At 41.4% G+C, this 19607-nt stretch overlaps 1 protein-coding gene across 1 annotated transcript; it reads left to right on the plus strand.

Moving 5' to 3' along the window:
* Positions 1–241: 241 nt before the first annotated feature.
* Positions 242–19398, plus strand: LOC106596216 (myosin heavy chain, fast skeletal muscle). The gene is made up of 41 exons (XM_045690683.2): positions 242–303; positions 631–676; positions 801–1028; positions 2702–2848; positions 3829–3985; positions 4272–4299; positions 4568–4682; positions 4788–4880; positions 5221–5281; positions 5421–5519; positions 6014–6117; positions 6295–6433; positions 7246–7364; positions 7527–7676; positions 7771–7941; positions 8118–8421; positions 8752–8816; positions 8915–9002; positions 9118–9235; positions 9343–9466; positions 9910–10046; positions 10516–10771; positions 10957–11199; positions 11743–11919; positions 12016–12161; positions 12317–12407; positions 12778–13167; positions 13289–13415; positions 13617–13735; positions 13987–14183; positions 14319–14502; positions 14628–14793; positions 14956–15080; positions 15254–15562; positions 15803–16006; positions 16163–16288; positions 16417–16587; positions 17985–18089; positions 18186–18281; positions 18685–18816; positions 19277–19398. Exons 3-41 carry the CDS (start codon positions 813–815, stop codon positions 19295–19297), a joined length of 5820 nt encoding a protein of 1939 aa, XP_045546639.2. The 5' UTR covers positions 242–303; positions 631–676; positions 801–812; the 3' UTR covers positions 19298–19398.
* Positions 19399–19607: the final 209 nt, after the last annotated feature.

Consider the following 19607-nt stretch of genomic DNA (forward strand, 5'->3'; position numbering starts at 1 on the left):
AAACAAATTTTTTGACATTATAATAATTATTAGTAGTGACATATCTACTTTATGTAAATTCAGTGTAATTCAATTCAGAGACAAATATGACATTAAAAAGTAATGTAATGGGAGTGTGGTGTTCCTGGAAGTGGGAGGTGCTAGTGAGAGACAGACACACAGGTCTGGGGGGAGGTCTCTCCTACAATCCATGTCCTTCCCCAGAGTGGTCCATAATTAACTGTTGCTTGGTTAGCACTTCCAACCAGATATAAGGAGGCTGAGGCCCCAGCATCCATAAGTCAGATACCTTCTTCCTCTGTGGTAAGACCTCTCCAACTTTTACATTTGTCTCATGTTTGCGCTCAGCAACTGAGGCAGTAGCTAACTGCAGTGTTTGAATTAAGTTATGCATGTCTCTTGTAAGATTTGAAAGTATGCAATAAAGTGGCATTGATTTAAAATGTTTTACTTCCAATCTGTAACTTTCATTTACATAAATTGAGGGGGTTCTAGAATGTAACTGGGCTTTCAGGGGTAATTATTTGAATGTGTAGTAAAGTGAGTTGCCAAAATGTTTTCGAACCCTTCGACAGCTAAATGATGAGCCTTTAGACTTGTGTGTTTTCACAACACCCTAATGTTTCACAGAGTCCTCCAAGAAGTACACATTCATCCGTAGGAGGGGGAAAAGAAGGTGAGACATGGTTTGAGTCTTCACATAAAAAGTGATGAGAATATTCTGAGAAATACTGTTCACTTAACTCTGTTGACTGGGGAGGAAGCACCACAGAGTGAATCATGTTTCATCTCTTTCCTAGTTATCAGTCACCATGAGTACGGACGCGGAGATGCAAATCTACGGCAAGGCTGCCATATACCTCCGTAAGCCTGAGAGGGAGAGGATTGAGGCACAAACCGCACCCTTTGATTCAAAGAACTCCTGCTATGTGACAGACAAGGCGGAGCTGTACCTTAAGGGTCTGGTCACTGCCAGGGCCGATGGGAAGTGTACTGTAACAGTCACGAAACCTGATGGCAGTAAGGAGGTAAGTCTGATCTGAAAAGTATTCAAGTTTGTGCAATTACACTATTCCTTGAAAAATCATCTAAATTATCAAAGAAAATATCAACAATATGAAATCAGAAAAAATAAAAATAAAAGATAAACATACAGTTCCTTCAGAATGGATTCTTGAATTTTTCAAAATGTTGTTGGTGTGTTACAGCTTGAATTTAAGATTTTGTATTTGTATCACTGGCCTACACACACACACAATACCACATAACGTCAAAGTGGAATTATGTTTTTAGAAATATTTACGGATTGACTAAAATTAAAAGCTGAAATGTCTTGAGTCAGTAAGTATTCAACCCCTTTGTTACGGCAAGCTTAAATAAGTTCAGGAGTAAACATTTGCACAACAAGTCACATAATAAGTTGCATGGACTCACTCTGTGTACAACAATAGTGTTTAACATCATTTTTGAATGACTACCTCATCTCTGATTCCCACACATACAATTATCTGTAAGGTCCCTCAGTCAAGCAGTGAATTTTAAACACAGAGTCAACCACTAAGACCAGTGAGGTTTTCCAGTGCCTTGCAAAGAAAGGCACCTACTGGTAGATGGGTAAAAAAACAAAAAAAAAACATTTTAATTACATTTTGGATGGTATATCAATACACTCAGTCACTATGAAGATACAGGCGCCCTTCCTAACTCAGTTGCCAAAGAGGAAAGAAATCACTCATGGATTTCACCATGAAGCCAATGGTGACTTTAAAACAGTTACAGAGTTTAATGGCTGTGATAGAAGAAAACTGAGGATGGAGCAACAACATTATAACAATGCTAACCTAAATGAAAGCGCGAAAAGAAGAAATCTTATACAGAATAGAAATATTCCAAAATATGCATCCTATTTGCAATAAGTCATTAAAAGTAAAACTCTAAAGAATGTGGCAAAGAAATTAACTTCATGTCCTGAAGACAAAGTGTTATGTTTGGAGCAAATCCAACACATGACTGAATACCACTCTTCATATTTTCAGCAGGACAATAACCTAAAACACAAGGCCAAATATACGGTGGAGTTGTTTACCAAGACAACATTGAATGGCCTAGTTACATTTGACTTAAATTTGCTTGAAACTCTATGACAAGACTTGAAAATGGCTGTCTAGCAATGATCAACAACCAGCTTGACAGGGCTTGAAGAATAAAAAAATAAATAATGCACAATTATTGTACTAACCAGGTGTGTAAAGCTCTTGGAGACTTACCCAGAAAGACTCACAGCTGTAATCTCTGCCAAAGGTTATTCTAACATGTATTGACTCAGGTGTGTGAATACTTATGTAAATTAGATATTTCTGTATTTCATTATCAATAAATGTGCAAAAATGTATTTTAAAAATATCTGTTTAATACATTTTGAAACCAGGCTGTAATACAACAAAATCTGGACTAAATTAAGGGGTATGAATACTTTTTGAAGCATTTCATTGTTTTTTGAAGGCAGTATATAACTAACACATTTCTCATGTTGACTAGTCAAGAATCACCATGTATGTGTCAGTGGGTGATAACTAGGTAGTTGGATTAAATGTGAAAATGTATTTTTTTTAAATTATTAAACTTGTATTTAATGAGCAAAAAAATCATTCAGTCATGTCCAGTTTGATCTGTGTGTAATCTAGATTTCTGATTGTTTCAGGAAGGAAAAGAGTTCAAAGATGCAGACATCTATGAGATGAACCCCCCTAAGTACGACAAGATTGAGGACATGGCCATGATGACCTACCTGAATGAAGCCTCTGTGTTGTATAACCTCAAAGAGCGTTATGCAGCATGGATGATCTATGTAAGAAACCTGCAAATACAAACACACACATACATGAACATAAGAAATACATAAATACAGTACTACCCATACAGAGGAGTCTAAAAATATTGACACTCTTGATAAATATGAGCAAAAATGTATTCTAAAATCTTTTATGAGTTGGGAGGGATCTTACACCACTCATCCATACAGAATCCTTCCTGATCCTTGACATTCTTATGGACTGCCCTCTTGAATTCAAACCGCAGGTTTTCAATGGGTTTCAAGTCCCGAGACTGAGATGGCCTTTGCCAAATGTTGACTTTGTGGTCAATTAACCATTTCATTGTAGATTTTCATGTGAACGTGGGTTTATTGTCCTGCTGGAAGATTAACTTGCGGCCAAGTTTCAGCCTTCTGGCAGAGGCAACGAGGTGTTCGGCTAAAATATCCTGGTACTTGATAATGTTCATGATACCATTGACCTTAACAAGGGCCCCAGGACCAGTGGAAGCAAAATAGCACCATAACATCAAAGATCCACAACCATATTTTACAGTAGGAATGGGGTTCTTTTCTGCTTATGTATTCTAATTTCAGCACCAAACCCATTACTGGTTGGCTTACCCAAAGAGCTCTATTTTCGTGTCATCCAACAAATGTAAACGGCTTTACTAAAATGGAACTGGCACTTGGATTTGAACCAGTGCTTTGGTTGAATGACATGAAAATAGACCTCTATAATTTTGACCCCTATCTCTTTGAGAGAAAAATATATTACTTGTTAAAAACAAAATACTTTTTTACAAGCAATTGTATTAGTATAAAATAATATACTTTTGCAGCCTACAATATAGCTCAGTAAAGTGACCCCACTGTAAATGAATGGTAGAAACCAAAACATATCAATACAGTAGACCCACATCAGTATACCAAAGAACACCCACATCCTCACATAAATCCAGGTAAAAGAACATCTGACTTTACTAATCCCCTAATTTATTTATTCTTTCATCCAGACCTACTCTGGGCTCTTCTGTGCCACGGTGAACCCCTACAAGTGGCTCCCCGTATACGACATGGAGGTTGTCAACGCCTACAGAGGGAAGAAGAGGATGGAGGCTCCACCCCATATCTTCTCCGTCTCTGACAACGCCTTTCAGTTCATGCTGATTGGTACGAGCTCTCATTCATGAATGATGGATGGATGGATGGATGGATGGATGGATGGATGGATGGATGGATGGATGGATGGATCTCAAAGTCCAATAGAAATTAAAATATGCTTCAGAGAGGTATCTACTGTTTTCTAGTCTAGGTAATAACAGTTTGCTGGGAATATCTGATTTCACTACCCTTGAATAGAATGTTCCAAAGTAAAATTCATGATGATGCTATGAATTAAATAATGTCCCCATAATGTTGCTTGAGTATGATAAGCAATGTGTTTTTTTGGTTCCAGATAAGGAGAACCAGTCCGTCCTGATTACGTAAGTTGTTTACTAAAATGGCACTTGAGAAAGTGTTTCTATTGTAATAAGTTGGGTCACTTGGTGTGATGAAATACATTACATTATGATTAGATTAGAGCATTAGGTTATGTGTAAAAATGAGTCGATGAGAAGGAATATTTGGTAATGATTTACTTATGTTAGAAAACAGGTCAACAGTATATTTTTCTATGCTATTTCTTAGTGAAAGCCAATCTGACACTCAAACATGTAACTAAAACCCCTCATTCTCTGTCATATAAACCAGTGGAGAATCCGGTGCAGGAAAGACTGTCAACACCAAGCGTGTCATCCAGTACTTCGCCACCATTGCAGTGTCTGGTGGAGAGAAGAAGAAGGAAGCAGACCCCGGCAAAATGCAGGTAGGTTGTTCTTATGTTTGCCATTTTAACACATTTCAAGCAATGAAGAAAAAATTACTTTACCACTTTACCAGTTTCTGAGCAACTTATGTTTGTCTCAATCAGGGGTCTCTTGAGGATCAGATCATTGCAGCTAATCCTCTGCTGGAGGCTTACGGTAATGCCAAGACAGTGAGGAACGACAACTCGTCTCGCTTTGTAAGTATGAAGGGCATACTATGGAAGTTAACTTATATTGGTAAAATGTATTTCATTAGTTCCCTATAGTTACATTTTAACATTTCAGACTTGATTTGCTGTAGTAATAAAAAAATAAAAAAATGTTTTAATTATTTGCAATCCACGTAATAATTCAAATTTCCTGTTGCTGCAGGATTTTTTCCCCTGCTGTAGCAAAATGGATCCTACATCAAGATCCTATATCTGTATCAATAGATCCAACATCTGTCCAACAAACTGTAACATTTTAAAGGGGTCTATCAAAGTAAAATGTTAATTTATTTGTTGGCCTATTTCTAACCCCCATGCTCTACTACAGGGTAAATTCATCAGGATTCACTTCCAAGGTGGCAAACTGGCTAAAGCTGACATTGAGACCTGTGAGTTGGTTTTGATTGTTTCTCAATGCTTTCCTAAATTCACACATATTATTTTTTGTGAGATTATATCATCAAATGTAATTTTATCACGTTCTCTCCTCTCTTTCTCTTTGTTTAATTCGTTCTCTCTCTTTCTCAGACCTGCTGGAGAAGTCCAGAGTGACCTTCCAGCTGCCCGATGAGAGAGGCTACCACATCTTCTTCCAGATGATGACCAACCACAAACCTGAGATAGTTGGTACGACAAAGTTAAGGTTCAGAGAAAATTATTCCCACCCATATTTCCCCCTAATCCTACCAACCCTCCCCTAAACCCCTCCCCCAACCCTACCATCCCTCCCCTAATTGGAGTAAACTAATGGACAACAATACTTAGGCTTCTACTTCCAGTTTATACATACTATATACATTTTACATACACAATATTTTTACAATAGTTGTCTTTTGATTGTTTTTAGTCCCATCCTTCATCTACCATCAACACTAATAATACTATTACAATGATTACATCCAAGGTAACAAGGCATCTAGACATGGGTCAGGTCTCTGGGAAATATCTATCTAGTGATGCACTAGTCCACAAGTCTCAGTCTCCTCTTTTGATGCTATTTATTATATACTACATGTATCATTGAGTCCATCTATTGAGTAAAGGAGGGAGAGATAGTGTAGAAGGTAGGACAGCAGAATTCTAAGAGATTTAACTGACAAGCTGTTCTCTATTGTCCACAGAAATGTCGCTCATCACCACCAACCCCTACGACTTCCCCATGTGCAGCCAGGGACAGATCACTGTGGCCAGCATCAATGACAATGAAGAGCTGGATGCCACAGATGTGAGTCAAACAAAGGGTTAACCAAACTCTAGATAGGGAATGGGTAGGACCACCATACACACTGAATGCACTGTGAAATTCCAACTTGGTGGCAGCTGGGAATTTTCATGTATTTTTTTTTTCACATACCAAACTACCCTTCAGTTTATCACTGTTGTACTTCCTCTTTAATGCCAGGATGCCATTACCATCCTGGGCTTCAGTAATGAAGAGAAGCAGGCCATCTACAAGCTGACAGGAGCTGTATTGCACCATGGCAACTTGAAATTCAAGCAGAAGCAACGTGAGGAGCAGGCCGAGCCAGACGGCACAGAGGGTGAGTCCCACTCATAGATATACAATATGTAAAGCATTAGTCCCATTCCCAAAGATATAAATATACTGAGTGTACAAAACATTAGGAACACCTTCCTAACATTGAGTTGCACCCCCTTTTGCCCTCAGAACAGCATACATTTGTCAGGGCTTGGACTTGAAAACATGTCGAAAATGTTCCACAGGGATGGTGGCCCATGCTGGCTCTAATGCTTCCCACAATTGTGTCAAGTTGTCTGGATGTCCTTTGGGTGGTGGATCATTCTTTATACACACAGGAAATTGTTGAGTGTGAAAAACCCAGCAGCGTTGCAGTTCTTGACAAACTCAAATTGGTGCGCCTGGCACCTACTACCATACCCCGTTCAAAGGCACGTAAATATTTTGTCCTGTCCATTCAGCTTCTAAATGGCACACATACACAATCCATGTCTCGACTGTATCAAGGCTTAAAAATCCTTCTTTAACCTGTCTCCCCCCTTCATCTAAACTGATTGAAGTGGAATTAACAGGTGACATCAACAAGGGATCATAGCTTTCACCTAGATTCACCTGATCAGTCTGTCATGGAAAAGAACAGGTGTTCCTAATGTTTTGTACACCCAGTGTAGAACACGTAAGTTTCATATGAAAGTCAGGCAGGAGTCTTTTTTAAGACAAAATTCCAACCTCCAGAAATGATTTGAAATGATGGATATGTGAGAAAACCTAAACCTAACCTACAAAAACGTTAGCCACACTATTTTGTCAGTGTGAAATCAGAAACAAGTGATCTTGTGTCCCTGAGTCTGTTGTTGTTGGTTCTCTCTCCAGTGGCTGATAAAATCGCCTACCTGCTGGGCCTGAACTCAGCTGAGATGTTGAAAGCTCTGTGCTACCCCAGAGTGAAGGTTGGCAACGAGTATGTGACCAAGGGACAGACTGTGCCTCAGGTAAGTCAGCCAAACACAGCATCTACCATTTTCTGAGCGCCATCATTATTTTGAGGATGAGTGCATAGCTTTAAAAATATATATTTATGTTGATTTTCCCTAGCTCTTATCACAAGACATGGTCAATATCTCACATATTAATTTGAGGTATTATCATTGCAGGTTAATAACTCAGTCAGTGCTCTGGCCAAGTCTATCTATGAGAGGATGTTCTTGTGGATGGTCATCCGTATCAATGAGATGTTGGACACCAAGCAGCCAAGGCAGTTCTATATCGGTGTGCTTGACATTGCCGGGTTTGAGATCTTTGATGTGAGTATGACACCAGAACAAGACAATTAGTTGTGATTGAGATGGATTACAGCCTTGTATGATGAAATGATCCCTTTTAAAACTCCATCAACAGTACAACAGCATGGAGCAGCTGTGCATCAACTTCACCAATGAGAAACTGCAACAGTTTTTCAACCACACCATGTTCGTCCTGGAGCAAGAGGAGTACAAGAAGGAGGGAATCGTCTGGGCCTTCATTGACTTCGGCATGGATTTGGCTGCCTGCATTGAGCTTATTGAGAAGGTAAGCTGTCTGTGAGGATTTTAATGGTACAGCGTATCTGACTGTTGAGAACTCAATATGTTTCCTATTATGTGCCCCTAAATGAATATAATCCTATAATAGCCTGTTTGCCAAAGGAATTAACGTGATCAAAAATGTAAATATCACTAATTTGATATACATCTCTTTTTGTAAAGCCATTGGGCATCTTCTCCATCCTTGAAGAGGAGTGCATGTTCCCCAAGTCTTCAGACACTACCTTCAAGGACAAGCTGTACTCCCAGCATCTTGGCAAAACAAAGGCGTTTGAGAAGCCCAAGCCTGCCAAAGGCAAAGCAGAGGCCCACTTCTCCCTGGTGCACTACGCCGGTACTGTGGACTACAACATCACTGGGTGGCTGGAGAAGAACAAGGACCCCCTGAACGACTCAGTTTGTCAACTGTATGGGAAGTCTTCAGTCAAACTTTTGGCTGCCCTGTATCCCGCTGCCCCACCTGAGGGTAAGACTGGCATCAAGTCAAAATATTTAATTAAGCACTTGTTACAACCAAATGTTCTTTAAAGTCTTTGAATGTATCAGAATTTCTCAGGGTTTATTACTGGGTTAATTTAATCATACAATAGGTGTTATTCTACACAATCTCATTGGCAGCATTTGCCTCTAGATAAGTGTGAAGTTAACCAGATATTCTCTGGTTTATAATTAGTGTGCTTGCTGAAGACAAGACCACTATAGATTTCTTACATACTCTTATTATGATTCTATTTATTCCACCAACTCTAGGAAATGTACTTTTCTAGTTATCTTTTACCTTTCCCCATTTTAACAGATACAACCAAGAAAGGAGGCAAGAAGAAGGGTGGTTCCATGCAGACTGTGTCCTCCCAGTTCAGGGTGAGCTTTTGAAATGTGTATATTCAGTCCTTCAAAAGGTGCACGATTATCATAAACTACAGTATGTCTGAGAAAATGGTTTGTAACCCTCCTCACAGGAGAACTTACATAAGCTGATGACCAACTTGAGGAGCACTCATCCTCACTTTGTGCGCTGCCTGATCCCCAATGAGTCAAAGACTCCAGGTACAATAAATATTGAGTTAAATATGGAATCTTATCAGTACAGTATCAGTAACCTCAACCATTCCAATCTTTAACCTGTTTATGAGTATTAAATAGACTTGGTTTGTTTTACCAGGTCTGATGGAGAACTTCCTGGTTATCCACCAGCTCAGGTGTAATGGTGTACTGGAGGGTATCAGGATCTGCAGAAAGGGCTTCCCCAGCAGAATCATCTATGCTGACTTCAAGCAGAGGTATACAAACATAAATGCACACAGATCTGCTCCAAGGATAAGCTTACCTTTTATGTAATATAACCAACCTACAACTTCACATATGTAAATAATCTATCTTTATTCAGGTACAAAGTACTGAATGCCAGTGTCATCCCTGAGGGCCAGTTCATGGACAACAAGAAGGCTTCTGAGAAGCTGCTTGGATCCATTGATGTGAATCATGAGGATTACAAGTTTGGACACACCAAGGTCAGTCAAATACCCCCAGCAAAAGCTGACAACAAAACACAACTTCAATGCTAATTTAAACCCGTACCATATAAAATCTCTCCAGGTGATCTATCCATTATTTTGTTCTTTCTTCTTCATTTAACTTATGGAAAAGGTGGAAAAACATTGTACTATTTTTTTCTTCAAAGTCATGCATCACAAGTATAGAAGAGAAACTAAACTCATTATCATGTACATTGTGTTAGAGTGGTATGGCTGCAGCTATCTGTATCTGTGTAGATTATTAATCTACTGTACAATAACTAACAACTTAGAAACAACCTATCCCATGGTTTGTTTGCAACTATTGCAAAGTTAATGTTGTTTAAATCAATCTAGTGGTGTTGTTCGCCTCTTTTGATTCAACCGTTTCTATCTGTCACCATCTGTGGTTCCATTTACCATGTTAACCTGTGTCTCAGGTGTTCTTCAAAGCCGGTCTGCTGGGTGTCCTGGAGGAGATGAGAGACGAGAAGCTGGCCACTCTGGTCGGCATGGTCCAGGCTCTCAGCCGTGGATTCCTCATGAGGAGAGAGTTCACCAAGATGATGGAGAGGAGGTGAGGAATAGTAGACATCTTGACAAAGCTTTCTGTCAACCACCTGTATCTAATGCATTATGATTACATACTGTATATGCTGTGAGTTGTTCAGAATGAGAAAGTACGTCTTATAATGGTCTACTAAAGCTTTTGGGTTAATTCATTTAGTCCAGAAATGGATGTAGCAACTAAGGATTCTAGCTTTATAGCTGCAGTTTGGGATTTGGATGTTCAATTGACATTTAAATGTGTGGTATTTACCCATTTATTCTTGAAGAATATAAAATGTCTCATGAGCTTAGCATGACTGTCAGTCCTTGCATCTGGAGAGCTGTCTAGGAATTTAAGAGGAGTTACATTTCCCTAGCCCCATTCCTCAGCTGTAAACAAACAGTGGCAGGTGGTTCTGTTTTGTTGTTCATCTAATCACAGAATGTAGCTTTAAGCATGCCACTCACCATGCCACTCCATCCTTTCTGTCGACCAGAGAATCAATTTACGCCATCCAGTACAACATCCGCTCATTCATGAATGTGAAAACGTGGCCATGGATGAAGTTGTACTTCAAGATCAAGCCCCTGCTGCAGAGCGCTGAGACTGAGAAGGAGCTGGCCAACATGAAGGAGAACTATGATAAGATGACAGCAGACCTGGCCAAGGCTCTGTCCACAAAGAAGCAAATGGAGGAGAAGTTGGTGGCCCTGACGCAGGAGAAGAACGATCTGGCGCTCCAAGTCGCATCTGTGAGTGAAAAAACAACCCTCATTACAGGCACATTTACATACACATGAATACACATACATATGAACACACATTTTTATTGCCCTATTTATTGTCCTATTGATTTGCTCTGACCTCTTTGAGTAAAATGTATACTTTGATACACAAAGTGAGGCCTCTGATTTTGTTTCTCCTGTTCTGAAATCAGGAAGGAGAGAGTCTGAATGATGCTGAGGAAAGGTGTGAGGGGCTCATCAAGAGCAAGATCCAGCTGGAGGCCAAACTCAAAGAGACGACCGAGAGGCTGGAGGATGAGGAGGAGATCAATGCTGAGTTGACTGCCAAGAAGAGGAAGCTGGAGGATGAGTGCTCTGAGCTGAAGAAGGACATTGATGACCTGGAGCTCACTCTGGCCAAAGTGGAGAAGGAGAAGCACGCCACTGAAAACAAGGTCTTGTGTCTTACCATAGACAGTCTAACCAAACAATAATCAAATCAATAATCAAATCAAAACATAGCTTAACAGAAATGGAAGTCACGTTGTATTGTGGGTGCAGGAACAATTAGGACACAATAGTAGAATTTCAGTTGTGGGGTACTCCCAAATATATTGCATGTTCTGCTCCCCCCTCATCGGGCGGCAGGTAGCCTAGTGGTTAGAGCGTTGGACTAGTAACAGAAAGGTTACACAAGCAAAAAAATGAATGAAAAAATATATATATCTGTTGTTCTGCCCCTGAAAAAGGCACTGTTCCTTGGCCGTCATTGAAAATAAGAATTTGTTCTTAACTGACTTGCCTATTTAAATAAAGGTAAAAAAAGTAATGTTTGACTTCCATTCAGTAGACTGGCATGGTGAACACTGCCACCTAGTGTTGAATCTATAGTACAGTAATTCTTGAGGCATTTCTAATCTAAATTAATTGAAAGCAATATATAACAAACTATGTCTGTCTTTTATGGTGAAGTATAATTATGTTGTGGCCATTTACAGGTTAAAAACCTGACAGAGGAGATGGCGTCTATGGATGAGAGTGTTGCCAAGCTGACCAAGGAGAAGAAAGCCCTCCAAGAGGCCCACCAGCAGACACTGGATGACCTGCAGGCAGAGGAGGACAAAGTCAACACTCTGACCAAGGCCAAGACCAAGCTGGAACAGCAAGTGGACGACGTGAGTGGAGTTTGACATTTTGGCCATGATAGCATGTAAGATGATATTATCTTCAGTTGTTTAGATTTTAACAATATATGTGTTTTTATCATCTAGCTTGAGGGTTCTCTGGAGCAAGAGAAGAAGCTCCGTATGGACCTTGAGAGATCCAAGAGAAAGCTGGAGGGAGATCTGAAACTGGCCCAGGAGTCCATAATGGACCTGGAGAATGACAAGCAGCAAGCTGATGAGAAAATCAAGAAGTAAACACAAACAAATGACTACAGTATTACCTGCTATGATGGTTGTTTTGGGCTAATTCTTGTAATGATGAAAGAGCACTTGAATGGTATGATCCTCTCCCTTTACACTATCGAACCAAAACAAACTCTGCAATTGACATATTTTTGTTTCTTAGGAAGGAGTTTGAGACCACCCAGCTCCTCAGCAAGATTGAGGATGAGCAGTCTCTGGGAGCTCAGCTGCAGAAGAAGATCAAGGAACTCCAGGTACAGTACAGGATACAAGTTCAAGTACAGAAAAGCACACAACAGAATCATTTCCTTTAAAAAAAAATACACTTTTTCTGGCAGCAGACAGTATTCCAGGTGGCTTCTGATGGCTCAGTAGGTTGGAAGATGTTTTTTCTTGTTGGTGCTTCTTACCATCCCCACTCAGCCCTCAATGACAATATCCATGTTAAAATGGCTAATGAGGGTTTGGCTCCTGCATGGGACACTCTCTGCTGAATATATTAGTGTAACTGACTTTTTATTAAACACATTTATGCAAAATATACATACTGTTATTATTTTGTGAGGTTCAATTGTTTCAACTGTACTGTAGTGTTCATCCCCCTGCTCCTACCCCCTGGTCTAGGCCCGTATTGAGGAGCTGGAGGAGGAAATTGAGGCTGAGCGTGCTGCCAGGGCTAAGGTTGAGAAGCAGAGGGCCGATCTCTCCAGGGAACTTGAGGAGATCAGCGAGAGGCTGGAGGAAGCCGGAGGCGCCACTGCTGCTCAGATTGAGATGAACAAGAAGCGTGAGGCTGAGTTCCAGAAGCTGCGTCGTGATCTTGAAGAGTCCACCCTGCAGCATGAGGCCACAGCCGCCGCTCTGCGCAAGAAGCAGGCCGACAGTGTGGCTGAGCTCGGGGAGCAGATCGACAACCTGCAGCGCGTCAAGCAGAAGCTAGAGAAGGAGAAGAGCGAATACAAGATGGAGATTGATGACCTCTCCAGCAACATGGAGGCCGTTGCCAAGGCTAAGGTGAGTAGTAATGTTTTGATCAAGCAGTGTTGAGGATGGTCAACTACATTACCATTCGATTGAACTGAAGTTGACAGAAGTCACATATATAAAGTAATGATGGAACATGTTTCACTAACAGGGCAATCTGGAGAAGATGTGCCGTACTCTTGAGGACCAGCTGAGCGAGCTCAAGACTAAGAATGATGAGAATGTTCGCCAGGTGAACGACATCAGCGGACAGAGGGCCAGACTCCTGACAGAAAATGGTACCATCAACAATAAACAACAAGCCAATGCTTTCCTTCAGTAGAAGCCAACATGTATTAGGGGCTATAGGCACATAGTCCACTCCACATATGTGGTGAACAGTACAGTAGAAACTAACATTGCCCTACGATACCTCAAAATACATTTTCAATCTTAGAGAACAGAGACCCTATTAACAAGATGTCCCTCTGTCCCTGCAGGTGAGTTTGGTCGCCAGCTGGAGGAGAAGGAAGCCCTGGTGTCTCAGCTGACCAGAGGAAAACAGGCCTTCACCCAGCAGGTGGAGGAACTGAAGAGGGCGACTGAGGAGGAGGTCAAGGTAAGGGACCCAAAATGGACTCCACCGTCCACAGAGTTTAGAGCAATATCTTCACATAGATGGTGACTACGCCACCCTCTGAGACTCCTAATGTCTATCCACCCTCAGAGGCTTCAACTGTCTCTCCACCCTCAGAGCCTTCAACTGTCTCACCACCCTCAGAGACTCCTATTGTCTCTCCACCCTCAGAGACTTCGACCATAATGTGTTTGACTATCTCACTCATTTCTCCTTGTCTTTCATTCTCACAGGCTAAAAATGCACTGGCCCACAGTGTCCAGTCTGCTCGCCATGACTGTGATCTCCTGAGGGAGCAGTTTGAGGAGGAGCAGGAGGCCAAGGCAGAGCTGCAACGCGGCATGTCCAAGGCCAACAGTGAGGTGGCTCAGTGGAGGACTAAGTATGAAACTGATGCTATCCAGCGCACAGAGGAGCTGGAGGAGGCCAAGTGAGTCGCACGCAACAGAAAAACTCAGATATGGTGTGGATGGTGAGGGTGGTAGGGGGCTCTGACAAAATGTTACATCAATATGTATTGTAACATATCTCTCACTCCATAAAACCTCCCTCTGTCGTCCAACAGGAAGAAGCTGGCCCAGCGTCTGCAGGAGGCTGAGGAGACCATTGAGGCGACCAACTCCAAGTGCGCCTCCCTGGAGAAGACCAAGCAGAGGCTGCAGGGAGAGGTGGAGGACCTCATGATTGATGTTGAGAGAGCCAACGCATTGGCCGCCAACCTCGACAAGAAGCAGAGGAACTTTGACAAGGTGAAAATGAATAAACCTCACCACAGGCTGATATTTACTGTTTGAAATATGATCAATTGTAGCATATTTCTGATTCAAAACTCTTCATCAATGACTTCTGATGAAAATCCCATGGATTCTCCTAGGTTCTGGCAGAGTGGAAGCAGAAGTATGAGGAGGGTCAGGCTGAGCTGGAAGGAGCTCAGAAGGAAGCTCGCTCTATGAGCACTGAACTCTTCAAGATGAAAAACTCCTACGAGGAGGCTCTGGATCATCTGGAGACTCTGAAGAGAGAGAACAAGAACCTGCAACGTGAGCATTTGACAGCAATTCTATTTGGCTCATGTTTCAATAGCAATATTAATTGCTGTTAATTAATTCACTGTTATTATGATTCAATGTCAACTTCAGTGCATTGGCGATATCCACTGAAAATCTCCCAAGTCTAAACTGCTCTTCTGTGTGTGTGTGCAGAGGAGATCTCTGACCTGACTGAGCAGATTGGAGAGACTGGCAAGAGCATCCATGAGCTGGAGAAGGCCAAGAAGACCGTGGAGACAGAGAAGTCTGAGATCCAGACCGCTCTGGAGGAGGCTGAGGTACAAACTACAGCTGTTTGATGGGAAAAGCAGTGTTAAACTAGAGAAAGCCAGCTACAGTCCAATGATCCCTGTATTGGAGTTTATTGTAGTCGTATATATATTTACTTCCTTGTGTTATATACATCCAAATGTATTTAACACAATTCACATGACTGCTTCTGTTTGTCCAGGGAACACTGGAGCACGAGGAATCCAAGATTCTGCGTGTGCAGCTGGAGCTGAACCAGATCAAGGGTGAGGTGGACAGGAAGATCGCTGAGAAGGATGAGGAGATGGAGCAGATCAAGAGGAACAGCCAGAGGGTGGTTGACTCCATGCAGAGCACCCTGGACTCTGAGGTCAGGAGCAGGAATGATGCCCTGAGGGTGAAGAAGAAGATGGAGGGAGATCTGAACGAGATGGAGATCCAGCTGAGCCACTCCAACAGGCAGGCCGCTGAGGCCCAGAAACAGCTGAGGAACGTCCAGGGACAGCTCAAGGTAAAGGGACTGGGACATCACTCTCAAAAATCTGAACATGGCTAGAGATTTGTGAGAGATGTGTTTGCAGATTTGTGAATCTGTAGAAAAGAATAGAACAGAGGATTTCAATAGAGTGGTTTATGTACTAAAGGTAGCGATACTGGGGAAATTCTTACCAATGAACATTTCTATCACTGATCGATCCTATCACCTCTACTTCCACAAGTCCTAATGAACGTATGTCATTGTGAACTCCAGGATGCCCAATTGCACCTTGATGACGCCGTCCGTGTTGCAGAAGATATGAAGGAGCAGGCAGCCATGGTGGAGCGCAGAAACGGTCTGATGGTGGCTGAAATTGAGGAGCTGAGAGTTGCTCTGGAGCAGACAGAGAGAGGCCGCAAAGTGGCTGAGACTGAGCTGGTAGACGCCAGTGAGCGTGTTGGACTGCTGCACTCCCAGGTATGGGTCAAAGCCATTTATAATGACACTCAACCAAGCATACAGTTTAAACACACCTGGAATTTGACAGTGCTTGCTTTAGATTGTCAGAATTTCAGTCTGGTGACTTGCAAGTTCTCTTGAGAGTGAAACAAATCGTCTTGTTTCCTTCTTCAGAACACCAGCCTTCTGAACACCAAGAAGAAGCTGGAGACTGACCTGGTGCAGGTGCAGGGAGAGGTGGACGACATCGTCCAGGAGGCCAGGAATGCAGAGGAGAAGGCCAAAAAGGCAATCACTGATGTGAGTCCTTGAATTACATCAACTTCATTTGTCCCCAAGTGCCAATGGTAACTGGGCTGGTTATAAACAACAAAGATCTGAGAGGGACATTATGATTGGTGCATAAATTAAACAAACTACTTTTCCAGGCGGCAATGATGGCTGAGGAGCTGAAGAAGGAGCAGGACACCAGCTCTCACCTGGAGAGGATGAAGAAGAACCTGGAGGTCACAGTCAAGGACCTGCAGCACCGCCTGGATGAGGCTGAGAATCTGGCCATGAAGGGAGGCAAGAAGCAGCTCCAGAAACTGGAGTCCAGGGTGAGTTATCAGCAGGGCGGATTAGGGGGGATTAAAAGACAGATTGCTGGAAATGTATTTGATCATGTAAAAATACACAGGAGCATTGTTTAATGACTTGTTCTCGCAATAACCCATTTAGATCAGGGGTTCCCAAACTGTTTTGTGGCAAGGACCACTTCTGTGATAGCGAATTCATCAGTGACCCCCCTCATAATATCAGAACACAACTCCTACTTTAAAGTGCATCAAAAATAGCATCCACGCAGATTTACTATGACTTCTGCAGTGCATGACTGGACTAATCAAGTCTCAGGCCCTGGGAAATAACATTTTTAAGTCCCCCTTCTTTGCACCAGAGAGAAAATGTTGCAGTTTTAAAGCTTAAATTACTGTGCATTTATGATCACAACAAAACAAATTATAATAATTGTACGCTTATTTAGTGGAGTTGATCCAAGACCTTTACATAAACGCAAATGTATTACTCTAGTTGCTTCGTTCAGGCTTAAACTGTTGTCACAGCAGACGTCTTCTAATCTGCCATTTCAATCAAAATAATAACTCACAATAAATATCAACACACAATATAATATACATTCATCGAATTAATGTCATAGTAATAATTTCTCTCTCTCTTGTTACGTCTCATTCACCGGCCGTTGCTAGGGAAGCTAGCGTTGCTATGCGGGGCTACCAGCTAGCGGGCTAACAGCTGAATTAGCTTTTAGGCTAGCGGACTTTAATAAGTTCATAAAACCTGAAAATACAACATAATATCTCAACAAACATATGTACATACTCCAGAAACATTACCGTCTTGAATATGGTGATTTTACACTCGCTTACCTTCAAAATAAAGATATAAAAATGTATTTATGTCGGTGTTTCTGTCTTGCTCAATTGGCGAATTTCTCTCAACTGTCATAGCGCGAGCTCCATAATAGAAGAAATGTCCCAACATTAAAATATGCGAGTGGCGGCATCTAGTGGCCATTCTGGTACTGCACCATACACCACTAAACGCATGACAACATCGACAGTCATATTACTAACACAAGAAGAATTGAGTTGTGAGCCTCCCAGACCCGTTGTTTATCTAAGAGTTAATAACATAAATTGTGGATGAATAATATTACATTGTACTGTATTGCACCCTCTAAACGTTTTCCAAAGATCCCTGGCTGTTTAATCTATTCTTGCTAGAAATATACATAAACAAATTGAAATGTAAATTCCACTTTGAGAACCACTACCTAAATAATGAAAAGTTGTTGTTATTATTACAGAGTACATAGGAACAGATAACAACTGTGCCCCCTTGACTGGGTAGAAGACTATACCTCTGTTTTACAAATATTTGTTACGTCTGATTTCACGGCCTCAAACAAATGCCTACATTTATTTCTTCCACAAAGGTGCGTGAGCTCGAGACTGAGGTGGAGGCCGAGCAGAGAAGAGGTGTAGATGCTGTCAAGGGAGTCCGCAAGTATGAGCGCAGAGTCAAGGAGCTCACTTACCAGGTAAGAGAAAGTGCCTTCTTCACACACTTGACACTAACACAGATAGGTTTGTGTATAAAACTATACTGACATTGATTATTTGATCTTCTCCCACAGACTGAGGAGGATAAGAAGAACGTTAACAGACTTCAGGACCTGGTAGATAAGCTGCAGATGAAAGTGAAGGCCTACAAGAGGCAGGCTGAGGAAGCGGTAAGTCACAGACTTAGTCAAATTCTCTGAAAGCATACAATCGAAAATGTATTTTTTCCCTACAAAATGTAATGTCCATACGGTTTAGTTGAATTCTTGCTACAGCACACCAATTGATAGTGCAAGTAATTGCTGAAGAAATTATACACATTTCCGAGTGCCTCCTATGCCTATGTGTTACCAACTTAAAGAAGAGGGGGTTGAATATGAATTTGCTGGTCTAGTGGTAGTGCTGGAGGCAGCGGTTTGTTCCCACTCACTTCCTCTGCTGTATCATCTATCTCCCTATATACATTGCTATCCTAAATCTGCCAATATGTGTTTTGTTGAAAATAATATTTTAATTTGCTACCTGAAGCTCCAAATGCTGATGTTCTGCTCTCCCTCTCTTTTCCTCACCCAGGAGGAAGCAGCAAACCAGCACATGTCTAAGTTCAGGAAGGTTCAGCATGAGCTGGAGGAGGCTGAGGAGCGTGCTGACATCGCTGAGACTCAGGTCAACAAGCTCAGAGCCAAGACCCGTGACTCTGGAAAGGTACAGAACTGCTGCTAAACCTGTACCTGACTCATGTTCAGATATGACCACATCAACACCACCTATGATTCAGTCTTCAATACTGACCTTTTACACTCAACTGTATTTAAGATCTGCAAGAAGCACATTTCAGGTAGGGCAACAACAACAAAAAATATTATATAGTACATATATATATATATATATATATACACATACACAGACAGACAGACAGACAGACAGACAGACAGACAGACAGACAGACAGACAGACAGACAGACAGACAGACAGACAGACAGACAGACAGACAGACAGACAGACAGACAGACAGACAGACAGACAGATAGTACTTCAACATCTAAAATCCAAGCTGAGCACTGAGCACTAGACTTGATCCATTATATTCTATCCAAGTCTATCCATATATTTATCATGTTCATTATTACTACTGTTCCATTACATTCTTTATTTCTTCTTACAGGGAAAAGAAGCTGCTGAATAAACATGACCAAAGTCTTATCATTTTCCTGTGTTGCATAAAATATGATTTTCATGGTAAAATGTTGAGCATTGATTAAAAACATGAAGGCCTTCATAAACTTCCTTTGTGACTGTGGACTTATTACTCAGCAAACAGCTTTTTCATACAATAAAAGTACTGTACTTTAATTAAAGAAGCACTCTTGATTTTCAACAACAACAAAGCGTTTACCCCCAAAAGCGGTCACTTTTTTTGGTAAACAGCTGAGGGATGAGGCTGGAGAAATGTAACCACTCTCAAAATTCAATGACTAAGCTATGGATCACAGGGA

The sequence above is a fragment of the Salmo salar genome, chromosome 12 (assembly GCF_965601325.2).
Source record: "Salmo salar chromosome 12, fSalSal1, whole genome shotgun sequence".
NCBI lineage: Eukaryota > Metazoa > Chordata > Actinopteri > Salmoniformes > Salmonidae > Salmo > Salmo salar.

What these genes read in the sequence shown, in the direction of transcription:
- LOC106596216 (XM_045690683.2), top strand. Translation starts at nt 813, where the DNA reads ATGAGTACGGACGCGGAGATGCAAATCTACGGCAAGGCTGCCATATAC. An exon ending in CCACAAACCTGAGATAGTTG is followed by an intron (nt 5,520 to 6,013) that starts GTACGACAAAGT and finishes TATTGTCCACAG; the next exon opens with AAATGTCGCTCATCACCACC. An exon ending in TTGGACTGCTGCACTCCCAG is followed by an intron (nt 16,007 to 16,162) that starts GTATGGGTCAAA and finishes TTCCTTCTTCAG; the next exon opens with AACACCAGCCTTCTGAACAC.